This window comes from Platalea leucorodia (assembly GCF_965183815.1).
Source record: "Platalea leucorodia genome assembly, chromosome: 4".
Taxonomy (NCBI): domain Eukaryota; kingdom Metazoa; phylum Chordata; class Aves; order Pelecaniformes; family Threskiornithidae; genus Platalea; species Platalea leucorodia.
The window spans coordinates 102,567,998-102,584,830 of NC_138826.1; the positions used below are offsets into that span (position 1 = coordinate 102,567,998).

At 42.4% G+C, this 16,833-nt stretch overlaps 1 protein-coding gene across 1 annotated transcript in view; it reads left to right on the forward strand.

Moving 5' to 3' along the window:
* Positions 1 to 16,833, forward strand: part of PTPRZ1 (protein tyrosine phosphatase receptor type Z1) — a gene marked incomplete at both ends in the record, with an annotated part of 144,846 nt that overhangs the window by 78,244 nt on the left and 49,769 nt on the right. Inside the window, 4 exons of the mRNA XM_082308438.1 lie at positions 1,220 to 1,315; positions 1,575 to 1,641; positions 6,248 to 6,405; positions 6,958 to 7,108. Of these exons, the coding sequence (XP_082164564.1) occupies positions 1,220 to 1,315; positions 1,575 to 1,641; positions 6,248 to 6,405; positions 6,958 to 7,108 (472 nt within the window). The remainder of the gene's footprint in view (positions 1 to 1,219; positions 1,316 to 1,574; positions 1,642 to 6,247; positions 6,406 to 6,957; positions 7,109 to 16,833) is intronic.

Below are 16,833 nucleotides of genomic sequence, written 5' to 3' on the forward strand. Positions count from 1 at the left end.
TGACAAAGTTCAAGCTCCCACTAGCAGTTAAGATGCTACGAGTTTGGCCCATCATATTCCTCAGCAGTCAGTTGTTTAAAGTGTAAATGGACTTTTCAAAGCTGGGGCTTTGCTGAGAGCCCATGGGAGCTGCTGGGCCTTACCAAGACAAAGCGTGGCCCGTGTCGCTGGGCTGGAAAGAGCTGGCCCCAGCGTGCCAGGAGCCACCCTGTGAGAGCAGGTCCTGGGCGTGGCCGCATTCACAGGCAGCCAGGCCGGCGAACCCCTGGCTGCTTTGGCAGAATAGCTTGCAGCAGCATGGGGATGTGGTGGAGGAGGGGAGCAACTCTCACTGAGATCCACGAGGGCAATCTACAGACCAAACTTTCAACCCTCAACATGGTATTGTGATCATTTTCCAGTTAAAAAGATGTAGTTGTGGCAGGCAACCGTGCTGCTCCTCACTCCGAGCACTTTGGACTTCTATATTGGAGCAAAGCAATAGAGCCAAGGTTATCCTATACTCTGCAGAAAGCTGGGAGCCAGGAGCTTTCCCTGGACAATGTCGTTTCCTTTACCTCATTAGCCATTTAAAAATTCCCACTTACACGCCACCTGTCCTGCCAAGGCATCAAAGAGAATATTCTCTTCTGTCATCATCATATGAAAAGCTAGTAGGAGCAGGACACTCCCCCATTCATGCTGGTGACCTGGCACTGGAGGAGATTTCCCAACTGCATCCAAAGAGAGGAAGCGGTGCAACAAACCCAATGCCCATGACAGCAGTCAAATGTGAGCACAAAATACCTGGTAATCTTTTATTACCAACACTTCTATACACTTACTGCAAGGCAAATGCAGTAGGGACATCTTGCCTTATTATTCACGTTTTACCACTGATTTCAAGATTCATCTCACCTAAGTACTCTAGGTTAGCTGTCCAGTATCAGCAAGTTATCTCGGTTTACTGTGTTATCCATCGAGAACATTGTGCTCCTTGAAAGGATAACTCCTGCATATTTAGTGGTTTTCCAGGAGAGGTTGTTTTTAGATAGCTAACAGCTGATGAATTCCATTCTATATCTTCCGATAATGCATGTGAGATAGATAAAAAATCCATATATTTGTAATTAAATTTATTGCTTGGACATTTTTACTCAAAATGGGAATGTAAGTAACTACATTGATTAATTTTTTAATTTTTTGTATGTATAATGTTTGAATATATTTTTATTTGCAGATGCAAATCTACTGCTATGATGCAGATCAGTTTACAAATTTCGAAGAAGCAATTAAAGGAAATGGAAAGTTAAGAGCTTTATCAATTTTGTTTGAGGTAAACAAAGTATATCTTTTTGTCATTAAACAAGCTTTGAAACACAGCAGATGTTCAAACTGAATTTAACTGGTTCCAATGTGTGATCACTGAGTTAAAAATTTGCATATATCTTTCTAATTTATTCTTACAGAAAAGCAAATGGGCAAAATACGTTTCCTTTGCTTTAAGTCATCTACAATTTTGGTGATAAACTGCAACTTTCAATTTTTTTTCATGAAGCCTGTACTGTTAAAAAAATGCAATTTCTTTTTAACAGATTGGAGTAGAAGATAATCCGGATTATAATCCAATCATTAATGGAGTAGATAGTGTTAGTCGTTTTGGTAAGTCTGCCTCCATTTTTTATTGATTACTGATTAGACTAAATTCCATTTCAGTGTAATTATGAAACCTTAAAGACATCAGGGAGCACGGTTCTCTAGAGCTCAGCCATGTCTATTTTGTTAGAAACAACAAAAGTCACCTGGATAGACAGACTAGAGAGCTGGGCAATCACCAACTGTATGAAATTTAACAAGAGCAAGCGCCAGATTACGCACCTGGGACAGGGTAATGCTGGTTATACGTACAAACTGGGGGACACGAGGCTGGAGAGCAGCCCTGCGGACAGAGATCTGGGGGCTTGGGTTGATGGCAAGATAAATATGAGTCAACAGTGTGCCCTGGCAGCAAAAAGGGCCACCAGTGTCCTGGGGTGCATCAAGCACAGCATCGCTAGCCGGTTGAGGGAGGTGATTGTCCCACTGTACACTGCACTGGGGCGGCCCCACCTCGAGGACTGTGTGCAGCTTTGGGTGCCTCAGTATAAGAAGGACATCAAACTGTTAGAGTGTGTCCAGAGGAGGGCGACCAAGATGGTGAAAGGTCTTGAGGACAAGACTTACGAGGAGCAGCTGAGGTCACTCGGCTTGTTCACCTTGAAGAAGAGAAGGCTGAGGGGTGACCTCGTCACAGTCTACAACTTCCTCAACGGGGGCGGTGGAGGAGGAGGTGCTGATCTCTCTCTGGTGACCAGTGATAGGACATGAGGAAATGGAATGAAGCCGTATCAAGGGAAGTTCAGATTGGACATTAGGAAAAGGTTCTTCACTGAGAGGGTGGTCAGTCACTGAAACAGGCTCCCCAGGGAAGTGGTCACAGCACCAAGCCTGCCAGAGTTCAAGGAGCGTCTGGATGATGCTCTTAGTCATATGGTTTAGTTTTAGGTAGTCCTGTGAGGAGCGGGGATTTGGACTCAATGATCCTTATGGGTCCCTTCCAACTTGATGTAGTCTATGATTCTATGATTTATTTACCCCAAGACTGAATATTTGTAACAGCAGCAGTAAGTGTAAACAAATAAATATAACTATCATGAGGAATTTGCAACTCTTCAAATAATAAATCAAGAGAAATGTCTGATTTATTCTGTGAGTTTTCTTAATCATACATTTCTGGATTTTTATATGTCGTTGGAAGCCAAATAACCCTGTTGCAGCCATCCAAGATGTGTCTTGCAAGCATGAGACCATATGAATATTAGTATTCAGTAGACTCAGTGGAGATTAATTCTTTTTTCAGTAGCTCCTGTGTAAATCTGAAATAATCCAATTGTATTATATTTGTACTAGTATTATTCAAACCATATGTTGACATTTTGGTGTTTTAGAATTCCTTGCAGTTTCACATGAGAGCACATGGACTTCAGGGTGGTGCATGAGGAGATCTGGACTCTGTTTCTAACTCAGTTTCACGGTGGCTTCACGGAATAATAAACATGAATGGGCACTGTCTTGAACAGGGACATTTTCTCACATCATGGCCGTGACCTTAAGTAAATGGCTAACTTTGCCTCAGTTTTCCTATATGTAATGATGCTTGAGCTCTGTAACGCCCCTTAAGATCAATACATTGAAAGTGTAAAAAGCTATTAGTCCACTATTTTAAAAGCTTTCAAAAGTATGACACTAAAATCAAGATTGTTTTTCTCCAGAAAACAAACAGCATTCAACAAATATAAAAGGGAGCAACTTTCATAAATTACAAAGACAGAGGAGGGGGAAATATAAAGCAGTTAAGATTCATTATCTTTGTGTGCCATCTTCTATGAAACACAAAGGAGAATGAGTAATACATCAAGGCAGATACTGTCCTACAGCCTTGGAAGGAGCTGTAAAGCTATCAGCAGCAAGATTCAAGATACAGCCACTACATGGCACTTCAACAATGAGTAGAATATCATTTTCTTGAAGAAAATGCAAATGAGCTCTGAAAATTCAGGTCATGACTAAATCAAGTTGTTCCTCCCGAAGAAGAGTGAATAGCACACAATCTGTCCTTGTCTGCAGTGTACATGATCAGCCCTTGTCAGTCATATCTGTATTGTGCTTATTTGAACCCCAGTTGCTGAGTTCTCAAGCTGTGCAGAGGAGCAGTCCTGTTCCTTCCAGACAAACTCTCTGTTTCTCATCATTCTTTGTAGGTGTTCGATTTTAGAATCTAGGCTGTCAATCATCTTAAAGGGCGTTTTAAAATCCAAAGTTGCAGAATGTACAGGAGGATTCTTAATATACATGAGAAGTTTCATGTCCCCAAGAATCTATATAGAATGGACTGCCTATATATTTTTACTGAAAGAAGAATGCATTAACTGGACATGTCCCAGACAGCAATGATAGCTTCTGTCTGAAGGTTAACATTAACATTTTGACAGGAGAAATGGAAGGATGGGCTTTGCCCAACACTCCTAAATGTTCCACTTTCATGACACATGGGTAAGAAAGAGGGGAGGAGCCAGCTCTTAAATCTTAACTCAGTGGAACAGTCACTGTAGAGAAGAAAAGCATCAATGATTTGTAGTAAACTGTTACTGTCATTTGTTGCTCTGACCAAATTTGTAAGGAATTATGAAGACAAAGACAGGTCAGAAATCCATACAGGGCTTAAGAAGTAACAGATCTGTAAAACCACAAGTTAATGCACAGTCTGAAAATTCATTAGAATGAATTCTGTTGAATATCTTTATCAATGATCTGGACGAGAGGATCGAGTGCACCCTCAGGAAGTTTGCAGACGACACCAAGTTGGGCAGGAGTGTTGATCTGCTGGAGGGTAGGAAGGCCCTGCAGAGGGACCTGGACAGGCTGGATCGGTGGGCAGAGGCCAATTGTATGAGATTCAACAAGGCCAAGTGCCAGGTCCTGCACTTGGGTCACAACAACCCCATGCAATGCTACAGGCTGGGGGAGGAGTGGCTGGAGAGCTGCCTGGCAGAAAAGGACCTGGGGGTGTTGGTCGACAGCTGGCTGAACATGAGCCATCAGTGTGCTCAGGTGGCCAAGAAGGCCAATAGCATCCTGGCTTGTGTCAGGAATAGTGTGGCCAGCAGGACCAGGCAGGTGATAGTGCCCCTGTACTCGGCACTGGTGAGGCTGCACCTCGAGTACTGGGTTCAGTTTTGGGTCCCTCACTACAAGAAGGACATGGAGGTGCTGGAGCGTGTGCAAAGAAGGGCAATGAAGCTGGTGAAGGGTCTGGAGCACAAGTCTTATGAGGAGCGGCTGAGGGAGCTGGGGTTGTTTAGCCTGGAGAAGAGGAGGCTGAGGGGAGACCTTATTGCTCTCTACAACTACCCGAAAGGAGGTTGTAGCGAGGTCGGGGTTGGTCTCTTCTGCCAAGTAACAAGTGATAGGACAAGAGGAAACAGCCTCCAGTTGCGCCAGGGAAGGTTTAGATTGGATATTAGGAAAAACTTCTTCACTGAAAGGGCAGTCAGGCATTGGAACAGGCTGCTCGGGGAAGTGGTGGAGTCCCCATCCCTGGAGGTATTTAAAAGAAGGGTAGACATGATGCTCGAGGAAATGGTTTAGTGGTGGACTTGGCAGTGCTAGGTTAGCGGTTGGGCTTGATGATCTTAAAGGTCTTTTCCAACCTAAACAATTCTATGATTCTATATTCATAAGTGAATACTTATCAAATGGGGAGAAATTTAAAATCAGTAACTTTAGATTGAAATAAGGTATAGACCATTATTCCAAGGTATAAAAAACAAGTATTATTTTGGATGCACCAGACAATAAGGCAGATAATTGTCACAACACTGGTAATTGTCACAGACTGAAAAAATCTGCCTTGAGGAAGTTGGTACCAGTTCTGCTCATTTTTCTTGCTGGACCCTGCTGCCATACCAGCACAAACTTAGCTTTCTGTGGATGGACTCCCAGCAATTCCTCATGCATGCTTCCAGCTGACAGGGTACCAGGTAAACTGCTGACCTGAAAGATGTGATATTATTTTCACAGGACAATAAACAGAATGGTCATACTCTCCTGGAGGAGGTCTTTGCATCCTTCTCTGCTTTGTGTAAAGCCGTTACAGTTTTTCACTGTATTATCACCATTTTAAAAATCCCTGTTCCACAGAAATTCCACTTCTGCCATCATGAGTAATACAACTCTCAGGTCTAACATGGCAACAATTCCCCAGGCAGTGATTTTCTGCAGAGGTTAAGATCCTGAGAGAAACTTAACAACTTGATCAAATTCAGGGAGACTTTGAAGCCATGTCATGAGACCACGAACAAAGATTTAACGTATTTTTTCTTTGAAGTTCACGGGTGAGACAAAGATTTGGTATCTTGGACATCTACGAGTAAACTTACAGGTGAACACATTCTTGTGAACCAGTGTACTGATTACTTTATTTATTACTGGAGAAACTCATTACACCTTCCTAAGTAAACAAAGTTGTTATTGAAGAATACTTATTCAAACTAAATAGAAAAGGCTCAGCAATTTATCTAATGCTAGTCTCTCTAGAGGTCAAATTTTGAATAGCCTCAAAATTAACATGTTCCTGTAATGGTAACTCTTTTAGAGATTGTTATTTCTATTTATTCCTTGCTTCTGCAGTATTTTAACTATCTGACTCTGAATTTTTTTTTTTTTTCAGGAAAACAGGCTGCCTTAGAACCATTTATTTTGCTGAACCTTTTGCCGAATGCAACAGACAAATATTACACTTATAATGGGTCTTTATCAACTCCTCCCTGCTCTGAAACGGTTGAATGGATTGTGTTTAAAGATACTATTAGTATTTCTGAAGACCAGGTAATTCATTTAGTGTACTAAAACCAAACAATACCAAAGAAAAGCATGCCATGTATATGGTAAAAGCTCATGGCATTCATTGCCAGCCCAATAACCTGGGTTTTATTTTAGCTAGTTTTAAATTTTTCATGCAGCCATTAAATTAGAAAGCATATATATTACTTGAGTATGTGATCTTTTCCTTTTTTAGTTCAGGACTAGATTCTGCGTCATTTCTTGCCTTAGAAGGGAGTAAGAATGCACTTCCTAACTTTGCAGGCTGTCTGGACTTCTAGCCCAGATAAAGAAGAGTGCAAAACACTCTTTCCATATTCCCCCAGGTAAATGGTGGTGACTGGGGAGAGCATAGCTCCAACAGCAGTGGTCAAAAAATACAGGTGGAGTAAACCATCAGATATACTGCTGGTGCAGAGAAACAAAAGTTCAGTGCCACGCAAGAGAACTCAACTTGGGGACTTTACCCAACATCTTTTCCCCAGGGTTTTTGCCTGTTAGCAGAATCTGGTTAATTTGTTATGACTTCTGACTTCTTTTTTTTCTCGCCTCTTCTAGTTAGCTGTATTCTGTGAAGTCCTTACAATGCAGCAGTCTGGCTATGTTATGCTGATGGACTACCTGCAAAACAACTTTCGAGAGCAGCAATATAAGTTCTTTGGGCAAGTGTTTTCCTCTTACACTGGACAAGAAGAAATTCATGAAGCAGGTATTTACTGAATAGTCATTCCTCTCTTCACAGGTTGAAAGACAATTTTCAGTAAAAGATTCATCCTAGTATGAAGATACTCATTTTAAATTGTGTAGAAAGTAGCATGCTGTATTATTACTCATAAATCTATCACTTCAGAGAAAAAAACTAGCAATCATAAAACATGTCAGATTAAATGGAGTGGAAAATTAAATGCTTGTCTTGACCAAACGTTCAGTGAAGATCACGTCAGTTCAAGCCTTCTTGCACTGCCCTTTTAATGTGTTTCAGACTTAAACAAAGCTGCCTTTTCAGGGGCTGCAAGAGGATTTTGTTTTACAAACCTATTTCATTCTTTGTTGTGTAATGTGAATGCTTTTCCAACAGAGGCTGAAGTGAGGTCACGAAATTCATTTCACGTAGTCTGCTGAGACAGTGATAGATGGAGAGAATCCCAGAAGCCAGACTCTGGTCTCTGTTTTACCTAAAACCTCAGGGAAGTTTGTGAAGGTTATATGACCAAAACAGTATGTTATGTAATGGGAAGCAACAAGATGTAGCACTAAATACGAAGTCAGTGATTTCTATACTCACAAGCACAGAAGAATAAATAATAAACATGTAATTTGGGGGCATTATGTTGCTACTTGGGTGGGGATACCTGTAGATTCTTAAACTCAGTTGCACTGAACTGTGCTTAATTAGATATAGACAGATGACTGAAACGTGTGGTGTAGGTGTTCTCCAGATTAGAAAGAAGTGTGGTTTCATTTTAATTCACCTTGGTTGGGTGGATATTTTTTTTCCTACTGGAAGGATCCTGTGTATGAAACTTGCGTACAAGCTAGGGGATGTTCATCATTCAGAACTGCTGCAGAGCTGGGTTCCCTGCACAAGTACATCACACTATTTCACCACAGTGCTGCACAGGATAGCTTTACTGCTTCATTTCTGTAACCAGTCAGCGACACTCCTGTTTTGACTTCAGCTTGTCATGAACTCCTCAGATGTGTGCCCAGGATATGAATTTTTTTGCGTTGGTCTAAGCCAAGAAATATCTGTTCTGGCAGGGTTTTTTTGTTTAGGTACTAAGTAGCATTTGAAATTTTGAAGCTTGTAGGAGTGTGGAATTGAGCTTCAGCAATCAAGCAAATTATCGCAATTAAATAAATTTCTATTTCCAAGTAGACTTGCAATGGACATTGTTGATTTGGCCTAACTTAAAGAAAGATCATCCTTCTCCAATTCCCTCTGTTTAATGAAGATCTCTTGGAGACAGGTCACTATAATACAGACCACCTTTTCTTATGTCTGTGTTGTCAGAAGAAAATTAATCTTCTCAGCCCTTTAAAAATAAGCATCAATATACAGTGAAGAAATGTCATGGGCAAAGGACCTTTGAAGACAGATACTGGCACTTCTTCTGCCACCTGGACTTCTTCATCCACTTGCCTCCCAGGTGGCTGCACTACAGCCATAACCTTGGCCTTGACCCTTCAGCTCAGTCACTGCAACAGAAGGAAGCTACCTTCAGCTGTGCCATCCTAATCTAGATTTCCACAGAGAGTGACAAGAAGAAAAGCTGGATAATACTGTTTAAGACAGGCCCCTGCTTCCTTCTGTCCGCTCCGTGTGCTGACACCTGAAGGCGCTTTCCACATGCTGTCCAAAGCAGTGTGTGCATTAAAACTGGATAGGAGATTCCTTCCAACCAGTCCCATTTCTGCACTATATCACAGAGAGATTCTAAAGATATCTAAAGATATTAGGTTGCTTTTCTGCATTGAGTTATACCATTTAAAATTAGAAGGCACTTCCACTTCATGTAATGACAAAATATGTTGTACAGAGCATCCAGAATTTCTGTGTGTGTAGACTTATATAATACCAGACAAATGGATTTCAGTCTACTGAGTTTAAGACAAAAGTGTCCTGCACTGACATTACTGTGGCAGCGAACGCATGTAGTATTTACTCCAAGCTAGGTATTTAAAGTAACAAATTGTAGGTTAAAAATTCTGGTTTGGCCATAAGCAAGGAGGGGCAGAAAGGTGTCACTAAAATTTCAAGTCTTCCTGTATATATATTTCACATTACTGTTAGTATTTATGTGCACTATGTAAATGCAACATCACGTACACATACATATACATATTCATGTACACACATGTATATATACGCATACAAATGCAATTATAGGATTTGTTTAATTTACAACATTAGAGGAGCATTTGTATTTTCACCTCCATTTTAAAAGAAGGTACATAAAAAGCCCTAGGAATCATTAAACTTAAATATTGAGATGTAAAAACTGTAACATGAATGCTTAAGTCCCTGGAAGTAATTAGGCTTATGTATTTCATATTTAATATTACAAAGGTCTTGTAGTCAACAGAGAAAAAATAATCTTTGAAATCCCTTTAGACGACGCAAGAGAAATGACAAGAGTGGGTCTTACCCAAGTAGATAACTGAAAAATTATTTTGTGTTGTAAATCCCAATTTTCTCCTGTTGGATTCAGTGTAGACTCTCATTAGGCAGTAAGATTAAGTGCTTGATTTATTTCTGTTATTAATACATGGCATTTCTTAAGTAGACCTAAGTTTCCTTAGAAGGGCTAAAAGAATCTTTCTGTTCAACTATAAACTAATTTTAGCAATATATTGTCAGAAATTTTCACACAGTGACAACCTCAACATTCTTGGTGTACAAGCACTTCCCTACTGAGGACATGGGAGATACTTCATTCCCCAAGCCTGCTTAGTGATACATGTGATTTTCCTATGTGATATGTATGTATGCATATATGCATGTATATATTTAAGAAGAAGATTAAAATAGCTAATCCTTAGAGCCATACTTGAGGATTCAACTCAAAAAGCTTTTTGAAATTGTAATACTTTATCTCTACCAACCTCAGCTGGCATGAAAATCCATTTATAATAGAAATCATTGTTTATTCCTATAAACCTGAGAACCATGGTGGTAGCTGCTGGGCTCGTTACATAACTTTCTGTCCACTCCACTCTTCTAGTAATGCCCTGTGAGTAAGTGCAGAAACACGATTCTTGTTAATCTTCCTGGATTTAGTCAAGACATAAAAAACAACGGTTACTTAAAATTCAAGACTGACAATATAGAATCATAGAATTGTTTAGGTTGGAAAAGACCTTTGAGATCATCAAGCCCAACCGCTAACCTAGCACTGCCAAGTCCACCACTAAACCATGTCCTCGAGCATCATGTCTACCCTTCTTTTAAATACCTCCAGGGATGGAGACTCCACCACTTCCCCGAGCAGCCTGTTCCAATGCCTGACTACCCTTTCAGTGAAGAAGTTTTTCCTAATATCCAACCTAAACTTCCCCTAGCATAGCTTGAGGCTGTTTCCTCTCGTCCTATCGCTTGTTACTTGGGAGAAGAGACCAACACCCACCTCGCTACAACCTCCTTTCAGGTAGCTGTAGAGAGCAATAAGGTCTCCCCTCAGCCTCCTTTTCTCCAGGCTAAACAACCCCAGCTCCCTCAGCCGCTCCTCATAACACTTGTGCTCTAGACCGTTCACCAGCTCTGTTGCCCTTCTCTGGACACGCTCCAGCACCTCCATGTCCTTCTTGTAGTGAGGGACCCAAAACTGAACCCAGTACTCGAGGTGAGGCCTCACCAGTGCCGAGTACAGGGGCACTATCACCTGCCTGGTCCTGCTGGCCACACTATTCCTGACACAAGCCAGGATGCTATTGGCCCTCTTGGCCACCTGAGCACACTGCTGGCTCATGTTCAGGTGGCTGTCAACCAACACCCCCAGGTCCTTTTCTGCCAGGCAGCTCTCCAGCCACTCCTCCCCCAGCCTGCAGCGTTGCATGGGGTTGTTGTGACCCAAGTGCAGGACCCGGCACTTGGCCTTGTTGAACCTCATGCAGTTGGCCCCGGCCCATCGATCCAGCCTGTCCAGGTCCCTCTGCAGGGCCTTCCTACCTCCAGCAGATCAACACTCCTGCCCAACTTGGTGTCGTCTGCAAACTTCCTGAGGGTGCACTCAATCCCCCTGTCCAGATCCTTGATAAAGATGTTAAACAGAACTGGCCCCAGTGCTGAGCCCTGGAGAACAGCACTTGTGAGCGGCTGCCAACTGGATTTGACTGCATTTACCACAACTCTTTTTCCCTGGCCATCTGGCAAATTTTTGTATATATTGGTAAAAAATATTTCTCAACCTGTTTTCCCATGCAAAATACAATTGTGTAAAGCTCAGCAGATATTTTAGTTAAATTCTCTTGCAAGACCATGGGTAAGGACTCAGGTCCTTACCGTTTCACATACAACAGATGACATAAATCAGCTATAACCATTCTCAGATTCTCTCAAGACATTTCCTCTTGTGCAGGATACTTTCTACTCACATAACGTACTGGGTGCAGGTGCCCAGCTGCTGGCAGCGGGGCCGCAGGGCGGCCTCTGTGAGGAGAGGCCGGGGCTGCCCCGTGCCGGACACAGCCGGTTCCAGCCGGCTCCAACCGACCCAGGGCAGGGCACGGCTGAGCCCCACAGCCGCCATGGCGGCGCCTCAGGGAAAACAAAGTTAAGAAAGGGCAAAACGCTGCATGGCAGTGAGGAGTGAGGAAAAAAGTGTGAGAAACAGCCCTGCAGATACCAAGGTCATGTAGAAGGAGGGGGAGGAGGTGCTCCAGGCGCTGGAGCAGAGATTCCCCTGCAGCCTGTGGAGAAGACCATGGTGAAGCAGGTTGTCCCCCTGCAGCCCGTGGAGAGCCCATGCAGGAGCAGGCTCCTGGCAGGATCTGGGGCTTGCGGAGAGGAGCCCATGCAGGAAGAGGTTTTCTGGCAGGTTCTGTGACCCCATGGGGGACCCACACTGTAGCGGTCTTTTCCTGAAGGACTGTACCCCGTGGAAAGGACGCACACTGGAGAAGTTCATGAAGGGCTGGATCCCATGTGTGGGACCCCATGCTGGTGCAGGGGGTCAGCATGAGGAGGGAAGAGTGGCAGGGGCAAAGCATTACAAACTGACCGCAACCCCCATTCCCCGTCCCTCTGCACCACTCGGGGTGGGAGATGAAAGAGTCAGAGGTGAAGTTGAGCCTGGGAAAAAGGGAAGGGTGGGGAGAAGGTGTTTTTAGTTTTGTTTTTGTTTCTCACTTTCCTACTCTATTTTAATTGGTGATAAATTAATTTCCACAAGTCAAGTCTGTTTTCCCATGAGGGTGATTAGTGAGCAATCTCCCTGTCTTTATCTTGACCCGTGAGCTTTTTCATCTTATTTTCGTCCCCTGTCTTGCTGAGGAGAGGGAGTGAGAGAGCAGCTGGGTGGGCACCTGGTGGCCAGCCAAGGTCAACCCAGCACACATATCTGCTGTGCTGCTCCACCTCCATCACAGAGGTAGAGTAGACTGGGAATAGCGAAGAACTACTTTTTGCCACACACTGTGGCAGGGAGCTCAAAAGCCCTTGAATGTCTTAATGTAAATGAAGTGATTTTACAGCTTCCACAATTGAAAACCTGGATTTAAAAGATAAAAATTTCAAACCCAGATTCAACTGAAAGTAGAAGAAAGCAACAAATGTAGAAAAAAATCCCCTGAGTTATCCAGTGCTGCCTCAGAACTATACCTAGTTTTATTCCAACTGTGTCAAGCTCAGAGAAGCTTAAATCCAGGTATATTTTTTTTTTTAATATATATCTGAATAAGCCAAATTTGGGCAGCTTATAAAAGTCGTTTTGTCAAAAACACAGCCCAGGCAGTTTTTGATAATGATTTGACTAATGTACCCTGGTGCTTCCCGATGATGCAATTCAGTTTAGATTAAAAACTTCTAAGTTACATGGGTACCATTTTATTCCACAGAAGAATAAGCAAAGATAGGTGCATTATCATGATCTGATATGCAAAACCAGCATCTAAGTACTCACCTGGGGAAAGCAGAGACCTGAATTCAAGCCCGGCAGCAGCTTGAGTAGGTCTCTGACTTCTGTGAATAGTATTTTGCTGCTTGAGACTTGTAATCCAGTTGAATATCTGTGACTTCAGACTAGTAACAGACTCCAGAACTTCCTTTCTTGCAGTCTCTTTGCCCGGATTTTCTAAAAGTCAGTATCAGAGCAGAAGTCTTTAATTAGGTAAGTTGTTATGTGATCTCCTTGCTTTTCCCAGTATCTGGAGAGGGAGAATGGGAAAAGGCAGGAGCAAAGTACCTCTGCGTTACTAAGACTGGCGGCAAAGGAAAGGAAACAGCACAGGCAGGATGACTGATGAAGAGGCATCAGAAGAAGGGCAAGAGACAACAGCTGGGGAAAGAATCAAGGCGAAATAGTATGCACATGACTGTCATGTAGGAATATTTTTGGTCACTGCTGAGATGAACAGGACTGGGCATCAAAAGGAGGAGAACAAAAGGAAAGATAGCTTTTTTCTTGGAAAAAAATAGTTGGAAGAACCATCTGGAAAAGCGAAGAGTGAAACTGAGATAAACAATATTGGAGACACTAATCTTGTAACTTTAAAAGTTTTATAATACTGCTCAGTTACTCTGAATACAGTTAGAGATTTCAGAACCAAATTCACTCACAGACGAAAAAGGAAGAGAGGAAAAAGGACAGCAGAGAACAGGGAGAAGCTTGGTATTTATACCATGAAAAAGCATTTGGAGAGTTATTTTAAACACCTTCAAATAGAAATAGCTGAAGAGTGTTTTGATTCATTAAAAAAAAAAACGAAATCAGAATTTAAGTCATCACTCAGAAGGGAATCGTCTTTGCCCGTCTAATGATTTCCTTTTGCCATCTGGTGGAAATGGGGTGGAATGACAAGTTTTAGTAATGGAATGCAATGTACACAACTTGAGTTTTTGGTTTTGTTTTTTTTTTTAATTTGCTCTTCCTTTATATCAATTAAAAGACTTAAGTGTAATGAATAAATGGCATGTCAGATACATAGCACAGTAGATTCAAAGCCTGGCAAGCTACAGAATTCAACTAAATTACACAAATACTGCCTCTACCATTAGTTCACACACACACAAAAAAAAAAAAAAGAAAAAAAAATCGCTGCTTATTTTCCATTGACTAGCTCAGACCAGAGCTGGTCAGAACTACCCACCTGCATACAGAACGGAAGAAATTGTTTTTCAAAATATTTTTGAGGGGTTTGAGTGCCCTCCTGTGTTCAAGTGGCAAATTGCAAAGTTAGAATTTTTTTCCTTTCTTTCAAAATGCAGTATTGTCCGCCAAAAGCATTGTAGTACCATGGTGTTGCTTCCTTTAAGAGAACTCCAAAGAATCTACACTTGTTTTCTTAATTAGCTAGACAGTTTGTTTTGCTTGCTTTTGCTAGATACTCAAAGTTTGTTTTAAACAGATTCTGAGATTTCAAAAATGTCTTTCCTCATTTATTCCAAATAGGGGATGATTATATAATTACTTGTGCAAAAGTCAAGCTAAAAGTTTAGTAACAAAAATATATCCACCTAATCATTTTAATACATAAGATTTAATTAAATTGTTGAAAGATTCAAAGTAAACTTCATGTACAGTGATTTTAACAAGTCCAGTAGATTAAATAAAGCAGTGGAAATGAGGTAATAAATGAAGCAATAGACTGAATAATATGCCTTTTCAGTATATATGAAAGCACATATGAAAGGAAATTCAGTACATGAGAAAGGAACTTCACAAAAGCTAGGGCAGGGGCAGATAGCCACTCTGAGCATTTCAACCAAAGTTCAAAACCCATGCAGTTTCAAAGAGATAAGAAAAGGGATTTATAACAGGAAATGTCAGGACTCCGGCCCTCATTCTGAGACATCAGAACAAATCTTGTTGCTGTGCTCTCAAGTTGGGAATGAAAAGTTAGTGAACAATTTTGACAGTCATCTCCATTCTTCAGTGCTGTGTCTAAAGACACGGTTCCCTCACCAGCAGAGAGGATGATGAGAGCAAGGAAGGAGAATGGGGTCTCAGCCCAAACCCAACCCAGCCATGAATGATGCAGCTGTATATGATCATAGAATCATAGAATGAATCACAGAATGCTTTGGGATGGAAGGGACCTTTAAAGGTCATCTAGTCCATCCCCCCTGCAATTAGCAGGGACACCTACAACTAGATCAGGTTGCTCAGAGCCCCATCCAGCCTGGCCTTGAATGTTTCCAAGGATGGGGCATCTACCAACTCTCTGGGCAACCCGTTCCAGTGTTCCACCACCCTCATTGTAAAAAAATTCTTCCTTATATCCAGTCTGAATCTACCCTCTTTTAGTGTAAAATCATTACTCCTTGTCTTATCGCTACTGGCCCTGCTAAAAAGTCTGTCCCCATCTTTCTTATAAGCCCCCTTTAATTATTGAAAGGCTGCAATAAGGTCTCCCCGCAGCCTTCTCTTCTCCAGCCTGAACAACCCCAGCTCTTTCAGCCTTTCCTCATAGGAGAGGTGTTCCATCCCTCTGATCATTTTTGTGGCCCTCCTCTGGACCTGCTCCAACAGGTCCATGTCCTTCCTGTGCTGAGCACCCCAGAGCTGGACGCAGTACTGCAGGTGGGGTCTCACCAGAGCAGAGTAGAGGGGCAGAATCATCTCCCTCGACCTGCTGGCCACGCTTCTTTTGATGTAGCCCAGGATATGGTTGGCCTTCTGGGCTGCAAACGCACATGGCCAGCTCATGTCCAGGTTTTCATCTGTCAGTACCCCCAAGTCCTTCTCAGCAGGGCTGCACACAATCCCTTCATCCCCCAGTCTGTACTGATGCCAGGGATTACTCTGACCCAGGTGCAGGACCCTGCACTTGTCCTTGTTGAACCTCACGAGGTTCACACAGGCCCACCTCTCCAGCCTGTCCAGATCCCTCTGGATGTCATCCTGTCCCTCAGGCATGTCGACTGCACCACTCAGCTTGGTGTCATCTGCAAACTTGCTGAGGGTGCACTCGATCCCGCTGTCTGTGTCATTGATTAAGATCTTGAACAGCACTGGCCCCAGAACGGATCCCTGAGGGACACCACTCGTCACTGTTCTCCATCTGGACATCGAGCCATTGACCACTACCCTCTGGATGCGACCATCCAGCCAATTCCTTATCCACCAAACAGTCCACCCATCAAATCCGTGTCCTTCCAATTTAGAGAGGAGGACATTGTGGGGGACCATGTCAAAGGCCTTACAGAAGTCCAGGTAGATGACATCCGTAGCTCTTCCCTCATCCACTGATATAGTTACTCCATCATAGAATGCCATGATGTTGCTTTATTTTTTTGTGTATCACAACTTACTGACCAGTTTTCAGTGAGCTTCAGCTAAATAATTTACATTTTCTGCTAATGCAATTTTTTCGTACAGGTTAATCTACTTTTGATCTTGTATATTATTTTTAAGCCACACACAGGTACTTGGGCAATTTAAAAAACAAATGTCAGAGTCTCAGTAAATTTCTAGCACACTGGTAATCAGTACATCTGTATGTCTAGAAAAGTATCAAAATGTTCAGCTTACTTGAATAAGATGGAAAGAGTATTGGAGGGAAAAGGCTGGAAGACACGCAAAAGTAGCTGCCTGACCAGACTTCTGGAGTGCAGGTTGCAGGCTCGCAAAGAAGGTGTGCATGAGCCAGGCCCAGGGCTGCAACAGTCTGATCAGACTTCAGCAGATGCCTAGATGGTGCCTTAAAAATATAATAACATGAAATCACTACCTGCTAACCTAATAATTTCTTAGCCTTTCCCTATTTGTCTTTCGT